This window comes from Struthio camelus, chromosome 7 (assembly GCF_040807025.1).
Source record: "Struthio camelus isolate bStrCam1 chromosome 7, bStrCam1.hap1, whole genome shotgun sequence".
NCBI lineage: Eukaryota > Metazoa > Chordata > Aves > Struthioniformes > Struthionidae > Struthio > Struthio camelus.
This window is the reverse complement of record NC_090948.1, coordinates 20,774,957-20,792,539: the sequence shown is the minus strand read 5'-3', so window position 1 is coordinate 20,792,539 and position 17,583 is coordinate 20,774,957. Positions and strand designations below refer to the sequence as shown.

General features: G+C 44.1%; 1 protein-coding gene across 1 annotated transcript; it reads left to right on the top strand.

Annotated features, from left to right (window-relative positions):
- Positions 1-303: 303 nt before the first annotated feature.
- Positions 304-17,126, top strand: LOC104146000 (lysosomal acid lipase/cholesteryl ester hydrolase). The gene is made up of 10 exons (XM_009677841.2): positions 304-2,452; positions 5,467-5,599; positions 7,667-7,781; positions 8,433-8,631; positions 9,229-9,338; positions 10,695-10,831; positions 11,390-11,530; positions 13,369-13,440; positions 15,336-15,404; positions 16,420-17,126. The coding sequence occupies exons 1-10, from the start codon at positions 2,307-2,309 to the stop codon at positions 16,651-16,653; spliced, it is 1,356 nt and encodes a 451-aa protein (XP_009676136.2). The 5' UTR covers positions 304-2,306; the 3' UTR covers positions 16,654-17,126.
- Positions 17,127-17,583: the final 457 nt, after the last annotated feature.

Here is a 17,583-nt window from a genome sequence, read left to right as displayed (position 1 = left end):
TTGTACACGTTGATGAGATCCCCTCTCAATCTTCTCTTCTCCAGGCTCAACAGGCCCAGCTCTTGCAGCCTTTCTTCATAGGAGAGGTGCTCCAGCCCTCTAATCATCTTGGTAGCCCTCCGCTGGACTCTCTCCAGGAGTGCCATGTCTCTCTTGTACTGGGGAGCCCAGAACTGGACACAGTACTCCAGGTGAGGCCTCACCAGGGCTGAAGAGAGGGGCAGGATCACCTCCCTCCACCTGCTGGCAACACTCTACCTAATGCACCCCAGGATCCCATTGGCCTTCTTGGCCACAAGGGCACACTGCTGGCTTGTTGTCCACCAGCACTCCCAGGTCCTTCTCTGCAGAGCTACTTTCCAGCAGGTCAACCCCCAGCCTGTGTTGGTGCATGGAGTTGTTCCTCCCCAGGTGCAGGATCCTGCACTTGCCTTTGTTGAACTTCATGAGGTTCCTCTCCGCCCACCTCTCCAGCCTGTCCAGGGGCACTCACTTTATTGGTAGCCTCCGTGGTTCTTAAGTTACTGTATTATGGGTCACTGTGCCTTCACAATGTATTGGCCTCACTGTGAAAAGAAATACAGTGCATTTAGGGTTTTCCTTTTCTGAGTGACACTCTCAGTTTCCATTTCAATCAAGTGTTAATGGGGGTGGAGTCTGGGATGTAGAAGTTACCATCACACTAAGGCAGTTCACTGGCAATACCATACAATCAAAGGGTCACTTGCTCCAACTATAAAACCCTTCATTAGCGAAACAAATTAACCATGGCTGGTGTCACTTCTGTGCCTTTCCCTTCCAATACACCCAATGGAGCTGTTTCATGGAGCCCATCCTGTTTCCTTGTGCTCCATGAATGTAAAAAGAGCTTGACCCAAACAAAACAGCTCCTCCTCCAGACAAGGACACACCTTCCACTCAACACACATTCCTGGGGAAAAAAAGCTTTCCAGAGAGTCAGCCCTTCAACTGCTTGTGAGAGAAACACATGAGACCCTGAGAACCAGTTTATGAGTTTCCAACACTAAAGACTGGAAACGCAATATCAACATCCCTGAAAAAAGCCAGAGCATCTCCAAACTCACCTAGCGAAGAAATTGCAGCTGCACAGCTACCTTGCACCTTGAGAGATCACACAAAAGGCTGGTGTGGAATTTTCTGTCATGGAAAATCAGTAACAAACAGGCTAGGCACGCCATACTGGAAACATTATCAGGATTGTTGATCCCACCTTGGCACACTGAGGAGGGACTAGATATGATAGTGCAGAGCCTTTCTGAGTGATGAATTTATGGTCTGATGAAAGTTACTGTCACAGAGAGACATTGGAGCTGCTGATGCTCTTCACTAAGAAATAACCTTTTTCGTCATCCCACAAAAAGTTCTCTACCTTGTAAAGCAGAACTGTTCCTGTGGTTAATAAAGACTTGATCCACAGCTTTCTTCCCCTCATCACCCAAAGGCAGCAGATTACTTGCAAACGTGTTCCTTCAGAAAACATTACTTTCCTCTGGTGTTCTTCTAAATGCTTTCAGACTGCTCACCAAATCCATGAAGAGGAGCAAGTTCTTCCAACATCAGCTCTGCGTTAACCAGCTGAAGGAACAGATGTAAACTTTGTAGGATTCTATACAGAATGTGTCCTTCTGGCCCTGGTCACCTGGCCAATTTCAGGGAAGATTAAGCCCCTGGACTGATTAAAACTAATTCAGTGATGAGGCAGGGGTCCCCAAAGACATTATGTTTTCACAAAGTGCATGTAAATGTTTTGGAAGAAACAGGAACGCCTGTTTGTTCCGTCACTGTAAGAAAGGTTACATGACATGTTCAAGCCTTATTAGGCACTAGAGGGTCCCTACAGGAGTCGTGCCAACTCCAAGAGACGAATCCAGAGTAAGCTGGGCATCATGGGTTGTGCTGCTCACTGAGCAACAGGTTTAGTTACGTGCATGTAATGCTGAATTTAACATAACACAAATGTAAAATGCTGTAGCCAAAGTTGCATTCTTGGAAAAGTATGTTGAGAGAAGCCAGACACTTAAGTAACATGTTCAGAGCACCTCCTAGATGGGCAACAGTGCAGGTCAAGGCCTGCCACAGCCTCAGGGGACTGAAACACCCAGGTACTGCTACATATCCTAACCATTGGCGGTTAGGCACTTCTTAACCTCTATCCACCTATTCCATCATGTAATTTGGTGTTGTGAATTTAACTGTAAGAACTTCTTCATTATAAAGATTTCCCCACTTCCAAAGTACTGCAAAATTAGCACATAAACACGCTCTACAATACATGCTGACAAATCATGACACTCATTGGTACTACCCTGAAGTACTTAGTCTGTTGTGATTTCATTTTATTGGCACAGGTTTCCGCCAGTGAATCAGTCAGTCAGTGGAGGCAGCATTGGAACTGCCAGCAGAAGACGCAAGGCAGGCAGGCAGAGCAGAGGTAAGTCTCTTTTATATATGTGTTCATGGTCTCTTGTCTCTTGCCTTTCTCCACAAAGTCGTGCAGCCCTGGTCTTGTGCAGCTGCTTCTGAGAGTAGACAGCCTGTTTCCTCTCTGATCTGCAAGCCTGTAAGCTATACAAAGAAGTACGTGTTTGCTGAAACTTAGGATAGGAAGAAACCCCCTCCTAAAGGTCTCTGTTTTGACCTGCACAAAGGGGAGAAAAACAGCAAGTGAATATTTCATTTTCCTCTATTTTGTTTGCTTCAGTCTGAGAACACAGGAATTAAAGTCACAGCATTCCAAAAGCGTGTGTAAATTGGTCATTCTGCTCTTGCAGTTTCTTGCGCATGTATGCTTTTTTTTTTAAGTAAGGCAGCAGATTCTCATATAGGTTTAGCTGCAGATGCTACTCTGATCCTTGTGTTTATCCCTTGGAGCCTACATGAAATAAACTTTAGACTGCCTAAATCAGAAGGGTAGATTGATTGCTTTCTAAAGAGTTTGTGGCTTAATTTCATTAAATCTCAAAAGCCTCTAAAGAACTTGTAAGGGTGCCTCTATCTGTCCTTTTTTTTTTCTTCTAAGTACATCGTTTTATGACAGTTCACTATGTCCAGTTCTTCTTTATGACTTCATTAGATAAAAAACGTAGATTGCTGTTCAAGGCTCCTATTGTCAAGTCTTTGCTTCTGAAATTTAAGGGAGTAGTGGCCTGCCAAGCCTAGGTGTTACTTAGCCTGCTGTATCTAATTTGAAAAGCAAGTACCTGGAAGTCCGTGAGGAGCACCAGCTAAGTTAGGTGATAATAGATTGCATTGAGAAAAGCCTGCACTAACAAGAGGAATACTGTAGCCCTCACATTGCCTCGCCTAGTCTTAGTAGTGATTCAAAAACAAGCTGAGACATCTACAGAACTTATTTGGGAAGAACACTTGAGATTCCAGGTGCAGAGAGAGGGGGTATATTTTACTCCCATTAAAAGAGTAAAATAGCAGAAAGCAGAAGAGAGTGTTGTACTAACCAAATATGTAGCTGGGAGGATTCTTGTTTTGACAAAACAAATTAAGAACTATTTGGCAAAGGGAATTGAACAGAGTGTGTTTTACTGCCAAATTTAAAATGATGGGTGTTTCCAAACTATGCTTTGTTCTACTTGTCTGATGACTCAGGAGGTTTGACTTCTTTAGTTTTGTTCAAATTTAAAGATGAAACTGAAAACCAGAAAAACTGGGAGCTCCCTGTCCTATAAGGAGTTTTAGAGAATGCAAAAATCTCTTGGGCACCCTCTCTCACCCCCACAGCTCCTGCACATCTTCCCATTATTTGCTAGGGAATACCCTCCTACCTTCCCTTGATCTGTATCTCCCTTTCCAAGTACAAATAAACTTCATAGAGTAGCATGTCTTCTCACACCAGATGTCTTACGCTAGAAGCAGACTCTAGAAACATGTGAATGCATGAGAATTTCTGCCCTTTATTAAGAATAGGATTCTTCACTTCTAGTGGACCTAGCGATGCCTGGTTTCAGAAAGACTTGTTTCCGAAGTCTGCTTAACTTCCTAATGCCCATTGTAATACACACAGTGCTCTCTGCAAAATTCTCTCACAAGCCCTAACACCCAGCCATGCATACTGTGGCTACTATGAAGCTATACATATGCTGATTAGCGTATCTATGCTTGTGACTGTTCAGTTGGTTGCACAACATGTAACATCCGACTTCCTGTCTGTCTTCCCCTCAGCAGGGCCCTATCCCCAGCAAATGCTCCTTCCTAAACAAACACTCCTTAGGAGCTCCTGGGAACCCCATTACCTTACAGGCTTGTGTCTCACTGTTGAGCTTAGTAGAAATTCACCAGTGACATCAAAAGTTAATTACGGGATGGACAGAAAGGCGAACTAACATAAATACACCATGGTCATATAAGCATGCTTTTTTCTTCTGAGGAAACTAAGTCTTCAAGAGCAGCAACGTCCATGATGGTGAGGCAGTCTTACAAGTAGCCTTCATGAGCTGAAACCTTTTGTCCCACAGATCCTGTTGTTGCACATTTGTAGGTGGCCTGCCTGATCCTGGAGGTCTTTCTCCATCTGCAGAAAGACTGCTACTTTTCTCCTCATAGCCCTCATTGTCCCCTCACTCATGCGGACACAGAGTACAAGAAATGTTAGATGCAAGAGGGCTTTTCCAGTTATGCACGGCCCTGAGCTTCAGGGAAGAATCTTCTTTGTACAGTTCCTCACACTGGAAAGAAAAATCATATCCCGCCTACCTGTAGCTGTCTTGGAGGCAAGGAAGGTTGTCTTGCATTGAGCATTGAACATGGCAGCACTTCTCTTGCTCTCCAAACAGCTTCAGCTGGAAGTCCCACACCCAGCACCCCTCTCTGACCTGACATGCAACCTGCTCTTCCCTTTTCCAGGAAGCCTTTTAGACAAAATTTGTATATTGACAAAAACACCAGGGAGGCACAAAGAGAGCAGTGTTCCTGCTCTGATCCACTAGATTGGGGGGGGGAGGGGGGGAGGGGGACTAAAGCCTTGAAGGAAATCTGCCATAGGCAGAGTCATCATAAGCTGGTGCTAGACAGACACTGCTCTGCAATTTCTGTTCAGAAAAGCTTCCCTGTGACCAGCAGTCAGCCCAAGAAACCCAGAAAAGGGCACAGTCTTGCTTCCACCTGCTCATGACACAGTTTCATAATGGGGAGAGGCATTTCTGAGACAGAACGGATATAGTCCTGTGCCACAGACTGGCACTGATATCACACAAGCACATTCCCCGAGTCCATTCCACATCCTCCTGGAGTTTCTGACTCACTCCCGGTTCCCATTACCTCGCCTGAGCTGCACACCATCCCTCCTCACACAGGTATTTATTTCTGCCAGTCCTTGGGGGAACACACCCTGGGTGGCCTTCAGGAGACTCCTTACTTGGGTCTTTCTGTGCAATTCAACAGCACTCTGTTCGAAAGCAGGGAAAACATATGTGCATGTGCTCTGTCACACAGCCCTGAGATGTGGTGCCTCCTTACGCTGCTGTGCTTCCAAGGAATTGCCTTTTTGGCAGGATTCCCCTCCACTCTGAATTTTGAGGAAATCCAGAAAAGGAAGCCTCGCAACCCCGAATGCTTCATGAATGTTGTAAGTTATGTTGCTATCCCTGCCTTTCTTTTCAAAGCGTCGGTTGCACTATCAGTACCCCTGTGCCATCACTGTCTGTGTTAAGACACTGAAATCATTTCTAAGTTTCCCCAACCTACCTTTTCCAAAGCAACTGCATTAGAGTCATGATTGCAACGAGGGCCAGCTCTGAACGTGCAGGAGACAGATGTGACCCTTCTACATTGCACAAAGCACTGGAACAGAGAGGGCTTGCTGCTACTTTTCACTCAAAAGACAAGCAATTCCCCAGGGCCTGCTGAAGGGCACTTGGGATCTGGGCTACTAAATTTTGACCCCCAGCAATGTCACTCAGTCCAGGACTGTAGCCAGAGCATGTGCTACCCAGTGCAGCCCAGCCCAAACTGAATGCCAGATTCTCCCTGCCTATGTTTTGGGTGAACCCCTACAGACACGTGAGGAACAGAAGGCTGGGCTATGCTTGTAACCCCAAGTCTTCATTGCACAGTCACCCTTCCCAGCACTCCTTGACATTTCGGGCTACTGCAGGAAGAGTGGGAGAGCGTGATCACAGCAAGAGGACAAAGTTCCTCCAGCCCTATGATAGGCAGCACCAGCCCAGGGGAAACCATGCCTTTCCACCTGAACAGTCTCAGCTGCCAGAGAAAACACCACCTTAGCAGTGGAGGCAGTAGATGGTTTCTTGTCTAAAAGGAAGCAAGCCTTCTCTAACAACCTGTTTGCTCAACAGAAGCAGCAAGGGACACCGAACCCCTTCTTCAAACAGCAGATTCTCACAACACAAAGTAACACAAGACCCCATGCTCTGACTTACCAAAGCTCTCCTCACAGTACAGGCAAAACTAGGTGTAGGTGGTCTCAGGAGTTCCTTCATGATAGGAGCCCCACTCTTGCTTGCCTCGCCTGTATGGCTTACCTAATCATTCTTTGGTAAGAAAGCACTCATTATGGATGAAAGACCACATCATTGGGCATTGACCTAACACAGATCCTGCTGCATGTTTACTCTTCAGAAAGAGACAACTTGCATCAGCCTTACACAACATGACAAACTACTGCACTTCATTTGCTGAAGGAGATGAGACTGCCTCCTCTTAGGAGACTGCACCTGAACTCTGAAACTCGACTTTTCTCATTCCTTTCCCAAGCCACCACACTTCCCAGCAAGCAAAGGATCCATTCATTGCCTTTTCAGAGGGGCATTTCTAATGAGAATGACACACAGTTGCAAGCTCTGTCATGCACTAAACACTGAGCCTAGTCTAGTGCTATCTCCTTGCCTTCCTGTGTATACACATCTGCTTCACACAGCAGAGCTTAGGAACAAGATGGTGCTGAAAAGCAATTCTGACATTTCTGCTCTGCGGCAGACACAATCAAGGAGTCAATCCAGCTGAATACTGCACTTAGGCAAGCAGAGTAGTCACCCAATGCAGTTCAATTTGGCCCATATGGAGTCAAATACCAGCCAACTACCACCTGAGCGTGACTCAGCTACCTCCAAAAAAAAAAAAAAGAAGGCAGTCAACAAGATTTTTGATGAATCTTTCACAAGACCTGTAATTTTTAAACTCTCAGCCACAGTCCCCATGGCCAGTGGTCCTGCACTACTATCCCCAGACAGCCCACAGCCACACTGGCCAGCTTGTTTACCTTCCAAAACAGGACAATGCAGTTCTTGGTATTTCTATTTGAGAGATGCAGCATTACAGACCACGCACAAACCACATCACTGAAGGACAGCTTTTGCATCCTCCAGCCTTCCCTTCATGGCTGCCTTAGAGGACACACCCAGTCTTCCCCAGGAGGCAGGGGCATGGGCAGAGCTGTGCTGTGCTATCCTGCAGGAATCTGTTTAGGGACCCTTCCCACCAGCACAAGGTACAGCAGAAGACTAGAAGCTCCATGGTCTCACATTCGCCTTCCTGGCCCTTCCTCAGCTCCTCCACAGCTGAGTACCTTCTTGGCTAGCTTTGCATTCTGGCATAGAAGCAACAGACACCTCCTTCTCCACCCACCTCTACACTGTCAAAGTATGTTAACAAGGTCTCCTTTGGCTTCCCACAGAGTGAAATTATCAGATATCACGGATACCCCAGTGAGGAGTATGAAGTTACTACTGAGGATGGATACATTCTTCGTGTTTTCAGAATTCCTGGTGGCAGGAATGGTCGGAATACAGGTGCGTCAGTTACAGCATATAAGGAAGGTCTGGGAGCCAGCTTTTACATGGGCCATCCATCTTTCACCTTTGCACACGCAATGGCATGTTCCACATGTTTCAGTTGCAGCAAAAGCACCTAGTCAGGAACTTGGGCTGAATTCTGAATCCATCTCAAGTCTGCACGTTCAATGTCTCTGTCCATTAGTCCTTTGAAGATTATCTGGACCAACCCAGTTCTCAAAGTAAGAGTAAACAAAATTAGATCAGGATTCTCATGGCCTCGCCCAGTTGAATAGTAAATAGACCTAAGGTCAGATATGCTTCTTTCAATGAATTACTCTTTTTCATCCACATACTGTTCTGTCTCTATCATTTCTCAGCTGCAGACAGATGGTTTCAACTGGGGGACCTGTAAGTTGGCTTTCCAATGCAAAAGGAGATGGGACTGGCCAATTTGTACATTCTGCATTTGCTGGTTCTGACATAATGCGGTTAAACTGCTTGCATGGTACCAAATCTTCCAGGTTTCTCAGCCCAATAGCTATGCCTAGTTCTCCCAGGAGTTTCTTGAAGAAAAGGTTTAAAAACCCTCACAAACTAAACTCTACACCCCATTCTTAATAGACATTAATTACTCCTCCAGTATAAGAATACTTCCATCTTTTTCAGGGCAAAAATCTGTAGTCTTCCTACAGCATGCTTTTCTAGGAGACTCTACCCATTGGATTTCTAACCTGCCCAACAACAGCCTCGGCTTCATCCTAGCAGATGCTGGCTATGACGTCTGGATGGGAAACAGCCGAGGGAACACTTGGTCTTTAAAACACAAGACTCTTAAGCCTTCCCAGAAGGAGTTCTGGCAGTTCAGGTACTCTGTGGAGGGGGAATTACTCAAGATGGCAACTCCCAGGGGACTAGATAGCTTCAGCCTGACAGTTTTTACCTAAAGCAGTATGAAAGCAGGGTCTGTTTCAACCAAGGAGAGAAGAGAACATGACCAATAAGGATGCTCACTAGTACTTACAATTGGGAGCAGTGCCTGGGGAAGAGATTTCAGAAAACAAGAAATGAAAGGGGATGCTGAGAAAGATGGAGGCAGTACTGTGAGAAGTACAAGAAGCTCAGCTAGAGCAGGCTGCTCAATTTTGTCTTCACCAAATCTCTTATCTTTCACAGCTGATGTCAAGTGAGAGAGAAGCGTATTTTGTAAACCATGCTAGTTAGAGCACTTACTAAATCTACTTCCCAAAGGGCCACAGCTAACAGATAAGGCCTCTGGCAGCCTGCTAGCACAGCTGCATGCCTCCACCTCCTTCCTCAAGTCACAGCAAAGAATCTAGATGAAGTGGCAACCTCATCTTTGAGCACGTTTTGCTTGGTGCCATGAACAAAGGTGAAATCCAGTAGCTCACACTGTGATAGCCAACCTGTCCATCTGTCAGCTTTCTGTGTTTCTCCCCCGTAGCTTCAATGAGATGGGTAAATATGATCTTCCAGCAGAGCTGTACTTCATCATGAATAAAACCGGAGAGAAGCATGTATATTACATTGGCCACTCTGAAGGCACGACAATAGGTAAGGTTAGGACAGCTCAGGGTTCACATCAGTTCACTCTACTACCTAATCAGTAGCTGTTTCTCCCCATTGGCTCAGCCATTTTTTTTTGCTTGTGGAGAGTTATTGAAGGTAGAAGTATCTTCTGAGTTGAGATTTGCAAAATACATAAAACTTTTCTAAGATCAGCTTTGTTTATCAGAAATAAGCAAAGAAATGTAATAGCAAATCCAAATACAGTTCCACCTTTTAAAAAGAGACATAAAAGCCATTATTTAAAGGGTACTCCAAGTACTGACGCTGAACACTTTTCTTAAAGCCTCAGTGACAGGAATTTTCATTAAGCTTAACCTTTGTATTAAAATACACAATTTTTTTCATTATGAATTAGAAGAAAAAACAAAACCATTCCCCCCCCCCTCCCAAAAAAGAGTACAAAATACTTAATTTCAAACAACAGAAGACACAGAAAAAGAACCTCAATGTTACTAAGCGGCATGACTTAGTGACAATCTCACGATTTAAAGCCTTGTTCATGAGTGGTTACAACCGGCCACACTATTGTTTAAAAACATATTGCCAGAGACTGAAAATTAGGAAGAACACTAACAACTTCCTTTCTGTTAGTTCCAGCCTTTAACATGAACTCATTTCACGGCCTTTGAATGCAACGAACTTTCATTTACCGTCAGCTGAGCACTCCTGATGTTTATGCATAAGATCCATGAATGGATAGTGGCTAGTAAGGAGCAACTGCCCTTTCATTACAATAAAGTACCTGGAAAACAAGAGAAAAATGTGGAAAAAGTGTGCGTTTCCACATCTCCAGCTCTTTTCTTTTTTTTCCTCTCATAAGAGCCTTCAAAGACTCTCATGGCCAAATGAACCGTTTAGGCTGGCTTTAGCTGCCTTTGACTTCAGTGATCAGTTGAAAACACTCAAGAGTGCCCAGTATTCACGTAATTATTCCTTTATTTCATGGAGGCATAAACATAGGTAGTCCTTTAGAGAAAACCACCTGAAAACACCTGAAAAATTCATAATTTTATGACAGTTTTGTGAACTTTAGAGGGAATCTGATCGTATCATGAAAATTTGACTGATACATCACCTACAAAAACTATTCTGATAAAGTCAACATCCAGACATGCTCTAATCCTCAGAATGAATTCTGTCTCCCAAATACAGTTCATTTCAGGACTTAGCATCAACACTTTCCTTAGGCAAAACACACAGCATAGACAAACAGGGTCAGACAGACAACGGGCTACTAATCTAGTCTCACTTCTTGTTTGCTGCCTTCTGCTTATTTATTTATTTATGTTTATCTATGGAAGATCTTTTCACTAACTTAAGCTGTCTCTTCTGTGTTTGCAGGGTTCATAGCATTTTCTACATACCGTGAGTTGGCTCAAAGGGTCAAAGTGTTCTTTGCTCTGGGCCCAGTAGCCACATGCACATACAGTACAAGCCCTTTGATTAAGTCAGCAAGTGTTCCTGAATCACTACTCAGGGTATGTCATTCATTCCTCTTAAGAGGCCCAGCACCTGATTTACCTTCTGCTCAGGTTGAGTGAACCCTGTGAAGTGTTTCGAAAGGGGTGATGCGCTGATACTGAGCTCAGGAATAACCTAGTGCACTTGCAAAATATATCCTCAAATGCTGTGGGGAAAGTACTGGAGAACAGAAATATGGGATTTCAGCAGCAGACCTCAGTGAAGTAGGAGACTTGCGAAACTGGCTTGTCATAGGACTTTCGCTGTTACTTACACTGTGCTGGCTACCTGCACAGCCCTGGCAACCTCTAGGACTTCAAAAATGTGCGAGCACTGAGGTCACTGTACTAGAAGAAGAAGGATGGCTTCCTCCAGGATTGATGCCCAGTAAAACAAGGCAGGAAGGATATATGATGTCCTCTGGCAAAGAATACATTTTAATGAGTATTGGGAGGGCAAGCCATTTCAGCATTCTGAGCTAAGAGTGCAGGCTATTGGACCACAGCAACAGTTTCCTGCATGAAACGCTCCTATAACAAGAAAAAAAAAAGTGTTGTACTTTTCCCTTACCTCAGCTAGTATTTGGCTGGAAAGGAACCATGCACCAGATCGAATTTCTGAGAGGACCTGTGACGCAGTTCTGTACAAGCCTGGATAAGCTTTGTGGCCGTATACTTGCTTACATAGCTGGAGGCAGCACACAAAATCTGAACACGGTAAGCAGATGCAAGAACACCTTGTCAAAGCAGAGCTTAAGTAATTTTGGAAATTTCATTTATGCACTCTATCCTTATGTAGTAATCATCACAGATGTAAACATACATAAAACAACATAGTTCTCAATAGACTGAAGAAATACAAGGACATTGTATGGTTTGAACAGTACTGAATAGAACTACAGTTAATGATGGGACCAATAAGCAGGCACATTCAAATCACAGAAAGAAAGGACTGAATTCAGTCTGGAGCCTAGTTATAGCCAAATTTTGGTCATACACAGATACCGTTTAATAAAAACCAATGGATTATAGAGTGGGACTTCTCAATAATATCGTTCCTACATTCCTTCCTAAGCAAGTAGATGCCACAGTCCTCTGAACACTGAAACAATTAAGAACTGGAAACAGCTGTTTCTCTGCCCACATTTCAGACTACTTGTGCCAGAACTTGGTCCCAAAGTACTACCAAAAGGAGTACATTCCTGTTTTGGTTCTAACTCCTGCCTTGTCTTTCCAGTCCTTCCATATATCATACATCTGTTTCTCTGATGGTTTTTGCTCTCTCACACTCAGATTATCTAACAAGCCTCCAAGCCCCATAAAACCTTATCACACACGTAGTATCACTATGTGCAAGTAAGCAGTCCATTAACAATCTTCCCCTACTAATTAAGCACACTACTGCTCACGGGCATCAGAGCTAACCTCAGACCCTGGGAAAAATGAGAACTGCCTTTCTAGTGAACTTCCCTGAGCTCATGTTTCCATCTGATTAAGCGCTAGCATAGGAGGCACTCTGTAACTTCACTCTTTGTTCAGTGTCTTCCCCATACAAGCTCTGCCAGCCTTGATCCACCTGGAATCTGAGGTACCCTACACTCAGCATCAGAGCACCTCTCGCCTCAGAACTGGACCCCACAGCTCAATCCACAACACAGAGAGCTACAGAAAGTCTTTGCACTGTGCCTGAGCATAGCATGCCTATGAACAGGATTCACAAAGAATAGCACAGCAGTCAGAGGAGATGGGAGGGAGAGGAGAGTTGTCCCCACACCTGCCAACATGTAGATACTGCAGTGTGTCTTAAATTCCCTTTACAGTAGGCACGGCCTAAGCAATGCCCATTACTGGCATATCTTTGAAGACCTGGGCTCATTCTTCTCAATTTATAACCACTTGTAATAGCACAAACAGGAAAGCCATAAGACTCCAATGCCCAGTGCAGAAGCGATTAAAGGCATAGCATCCTTTTCAAACAGCAGAGCTAAACCATCTTTCTTGACTTGAGCTAAGTCCCTAATGTGCTTCTCAGGGCAGGCTAACAAGCTGGAGGAGGAATCTGAGGGGACATTAGAACACCTCCTTAACAGAACTAGAAAAATTCAAGTAGAAGAAAAGACAGTCTATACAGGGGTGTTTTGTAAGCTAGCTTCCCTTGGTACCAGGGGTAAACTGAAGAGTAAGACAAATCTTCAAAAGACTTAGAGATGCATGAGAGTTTAGTTTGAGCTTAGGATTCTCCTCTGAAACAACTGGAAGTGGTTAGGTTTTGGGACCTTTTTTAATTGTTTTCTTTCCTACTGTTGCTGAATCACATGTTCCTACAGTTCTGTCTTTATGGAACAGACTCCCTCTCACGGAAAAAGCTCTGCCTGAGACATGTACCATTAACCAGCTATTCCCAAGTCTGCCCTTCAGTTTTCTGTTTGCTGTTTCAAGAATAACCGATTAAAGTGGGTTTTTTACATAGCAGTGTATTACTCAGGTCCTTCAGAGTTTTATTCTGTTGTAACACTGCACCCCCTGCATTTGCAATATTTCTGCTTTCTCTTCAGAGTCGAACAGATGCATACGTAGCACATTCCCCAGCTGGGACATCAGTTCAGAACATCATTCATTGGCATCAGGTATAACAGCACACTGACGTATAAACTGACTCTATCTACTGCTTTCTATTCAACTGGCAGCCTACAGGGAAGTCCAGAGGTGGTGGTTCTGGGAACTCACCCAACATATCTTCTCACGTACTGCCATGAGCACCTGCCACAGAGGGAATGCTGGCTACCTCTGGTCAGGGCAGAGAACTGCCCCTTCAGTAGCAGGCACTGAGATTTCCCTGTGGCACATCAGGCCTCTGCATGCTAGGCTATATAGTGGCTTCCAGCCTTCATCTTTACTGCTGAAGGCATTTGCCTTGTAAAGCTGCAAATGAACTCGAGTATAGTCTAGGCACTTGGCAGGCAGGATAGCAGAAACTTATGTAGATGGGATAAGCCAGAACAGGGAAGTGATCCAGGTTAAAGCTTTCCTCGAGAGGACTAACTGCAGCCTGGATCAGGTCCCAGAGCCAGTTAACCACACAAATGCTTCCACTAGCATAATGAGAGAGTGGGGAACTGCCTTATACCACTCTCAAGTACATGATGACCAACACTGTTCTAAAGGGAGGCTCCTAATAGCCAGGTTTTTCCAAAACCCTCTCCATCTTTCATGCCAGAGTCCAGATGTTGAAGTCAAGTTCGCTAAAGGTAGGTTTCTATTTATGCACCAGCAGATCTAAGCTTGTTCTGCTTGTGCTCTGAATAAGACCAGGGAAGAGAACTCCAGCCCAGAAACAAATCACTGCATGTGCAGAGCACTGGGTCCAAGGTAATTGCACCTACTGAGCCAGGATCTATCTGCATACATCCCATAATCCCATAGGCAGATCACCAATTTCTGCCAACACTTAATATGGTATTAAATGTGTGCTCCTGGGAACACCCCTGACAAAAATTCCTAGCAGTCAGTCCCTCAGAATACATCTACTCAGAGCCAACAAATGAGGGCAATCCATTGACAGCCAGGAGCTTTACAGTCTGTTTTGCCAGCCTCCGACAAGGTCAAGTGGCTACAAAGCAAACACAGATACAGCAGAATAGAAGGAAACAGCAAGAGTAATGATATCCCTAGCAGATTTCTAGCATATCCTCAATTACTTGGAGCCTTGAAGTCAAGGGTTTCTAAACCTCACAATGCAAGCCAGACACTGCAGAAATAACTCAGCAATAACCATCCCATGATGTTCTCTCACCCTGTATTATACACAGCCACTGGGAAAGAAAAAAGAAAATTAAACTATTCATCATGTTTCAGTAATAAATACATCAAATAAAACAAAAGAACAAACATATGTACTCACCTCTTCCTTCATCAGTCCTGCAGGGCAGATTTCGTATTTGTAAACAACACACAATCAAGAAAGCTAACGTCTAGTATCCAATGTCCTGCCTCAAAACTGCTCTTAAAATACAATACATTTATAGTCAAACTCTTGTAAGAATTATGGAATCTCTGGAAATGCTGCCACTACTGTGAGCAGATCAGACACAACTGACAGCCAAAAGACGAGAGGTGTAAAGAGAAAGCACACAGTACACTAGACTAGTAATAGCCCAAACAGCTTCTAGACATCCAGGTCCTCTTTCCAATGGGAAATGTGAACCTAGCCACAGGTCAAGAACGGCAATCCCAAGCTTACTCAACTAAATCAAGTAACATTTTAATAACAAAATATGCCAAGGGTGGTGCCCGAGGATCAAGAGAGAATGTTAGCAAGGGGAAAGGCAATAAAGCCATTCACCCTATTATCTATGCTCATTGCTTGTGGAAACCTCCAACCAGAGCAAGGAAGAGGAGGGAGTCACTCACAGTCCAGTGTCTGGGCACTGTGTTAAATCACAGGGAAGAAACTGGCCCCTGAACTCTGCTTCTCAGTCTTTTAACATTTTCATTATACCTGTTTTTATTACAACATTAACAGCTAATATATGCAGAACAATTTCAAGCTTATGACTATGGCGCTAAGGAAAACATGAAGAAATACAACCAGGTAAGACAATACGGTTTTCTTGAGAACTCATTCTTGGGTTCTAGCAAAACTAAGAATAGAAAACTTCAGATTTTAGGACCTGTGACCTCACCTGCTACTGAGAGAAGGAGAGAGTGGCCTGAGATAATCTTTCACTTTAACCTAATACTCATGAGTGTAAAAGCCTATTCATAGGCAAGGCATAGGGAGTTCCTTGCAGACAGTTAAAAACAGTTGATTTTGGTTGATTTTTGTCTTCCTTACTGATGCAGGGATGTGTCCCATGACATGTCAATTTACCTGCCATTCCCAAAAAGCAAGACCTCCACTCAGGTCCTGGGCCTGGATGAGTATGGAAAAATAATTCTTCCCCCAAAATCTTCAAGGTCTGCTTTTCAGTTAAGGGGGGGAAATGGATCTCTTACCTAAGCTATGATGAGCTCTCCAATTGGCTGACAATCATTTGACTTTTAATTAGCACATTTGACTTGCAGCACCCTGTTCTGAATCAGGGCAGGTGGCTTTTCATGGGCAGAAAGGCTCCAAAGATATATCCGACAGTTCCACCCATGCCCGTGGTCTCTGAAACTGTCTAATGTCAGATCATAAATGGCCAAAGTATTTCTTGCTTTTTAAGCCCCAAGCATAACAGCTAAGACTTTTAGTAGCGCTCCATGCCCCAACAAAATCTGAAAAGGATCCGAGGCTAGGTGGGGATGGGACACATACAAGCAACAGCTCTGCAGTCCTTGCTTGATAAACACAAATACTGCTCTCTCCATAGCCCCACCTCTGAAGAGCATGAGCAGGAGTCATACTGCAGGACAACATGCATCCATGCACTATGGAGAGGCTGAGGAATAGGATAGATTGGGGATGGATGGGGGGAAATAAACACAGAAAGGGCAGGTTTGGTCCTGACTGTTTCCCTGCAACAAGTGTGGGAGGGAAGCAGAGATGCTTGCACAGAATCATTTCTCCAAAAACAACTTCTGGCATGACAGAGTTCACCTCAAGTCTCCTCCCTTCCTTCCAGTCTACTCCTCCTGTATACGAGATAGAGAAGATGAACATAGCAGTTGCTGCTTGGAGTGCTGGATGTGACAAGTTTGCAGATCCAAAAGACATGGCAAAGCTACTTCCTCGGATCACTAAGCTAATTTACCATGAGCATTTTCCTGACTGGGGACACCTAGATTTCATCTGGGGCCTTGATGCAACAAAGAAAATGTACTTGAAAATCCTTGAACTAATAACAAAATATCTTTGAAACCATATGCAGAGAGCTGATTCACCCAGTAATACCCTCAAAAATTTCTGTTTAGCAATAAGGGTGATTCCTGGGAAAGGGGTAAACAAACAGATACACACAATGGATATTGGTATAGGGGTTTACAAATCAGTGTAGGTTGGTTTGTATTTTTCTTGCATTTCTCATAGCTTTAGGTTTTCCACACTACTACAGTATTAGGTGACTGGCGTCCTCCTGAGAAGTTTGAGGCATACAGGAATGGCTGCTGAAAGCATGAATATATTTCTGCACACACTTCAGGCATCACTTAACCTGGACAGCTTTTATCTCTGCAAGACTGATTTTCATAAGCCTAAGCTCTGCTGTTCTCTTGTATATCTTATGCACCTCATAGAGGTATTATCCCATGAAAACACAAAAACAGCGTTTTCTCATTTCTTTCTTGGAAGTACTGGTGACCTTTGTTCAAATTAAATCATTTAACAATTTGACAGAGAGTGCAGCCTATTTTTCTCCTCCTCACATTTACCAATAGTGCCAACACAATCAAGAGACCTTTAGCCATAAGAATCTGAGTATACAACAGGTGGCTTCCAAAAGCCAAGGAATCCATCCTTAAAAAAGGATGTGAATCTTCTTGTTGGACACATCCAAGTATTCTCCTGCCCTTTAACCCAAACATCTACCAAAGGTTTGTTCATGCACTCTAGATCCCCACATAAAGGGACCACGGATGTTTTCCGTTCACAACCTGGCAGCCAAGAAACACACAGATGCAGCTCCATCAGGCAAGCTGCAGTCCAAGCACCGCAGCATCTACCTAAGGAAGTATTCTCGATACTGGCAGTGAAATTATTGCAAGTTCTCCAAGATAACCAGCTTTGATATTTACATAGCCCCATGTCTTGACCATTCTTTGTGCAAGGATTTTCTGCAGCATAGGAAAGT

Excerpts from the sequence above, each read along its gene's own strand:
- LOC104146000 (XM_009677841.2), top strand. The coding sequence starts at position 2,307 with ATGACACTCATTGGTACTACCCTGAAGTACTTAGTCTGTTGTGATTTC. Across the intron at positions 8,632-9,228 it reads AAGGAGTTCTGGCAGTTCAG|CTTCAATGAGATGGGTAAAT; the intron begins GTACTCTGTGGA and ends TCTCCCCCGTAG. Across the intron at positions 13,441-15,335 it reads ACATCATTCATTGGCATCAG|CTAATATATGCAGAACAATT; the intron begins GTATAACAGCAC and ends CAACATTAACAG.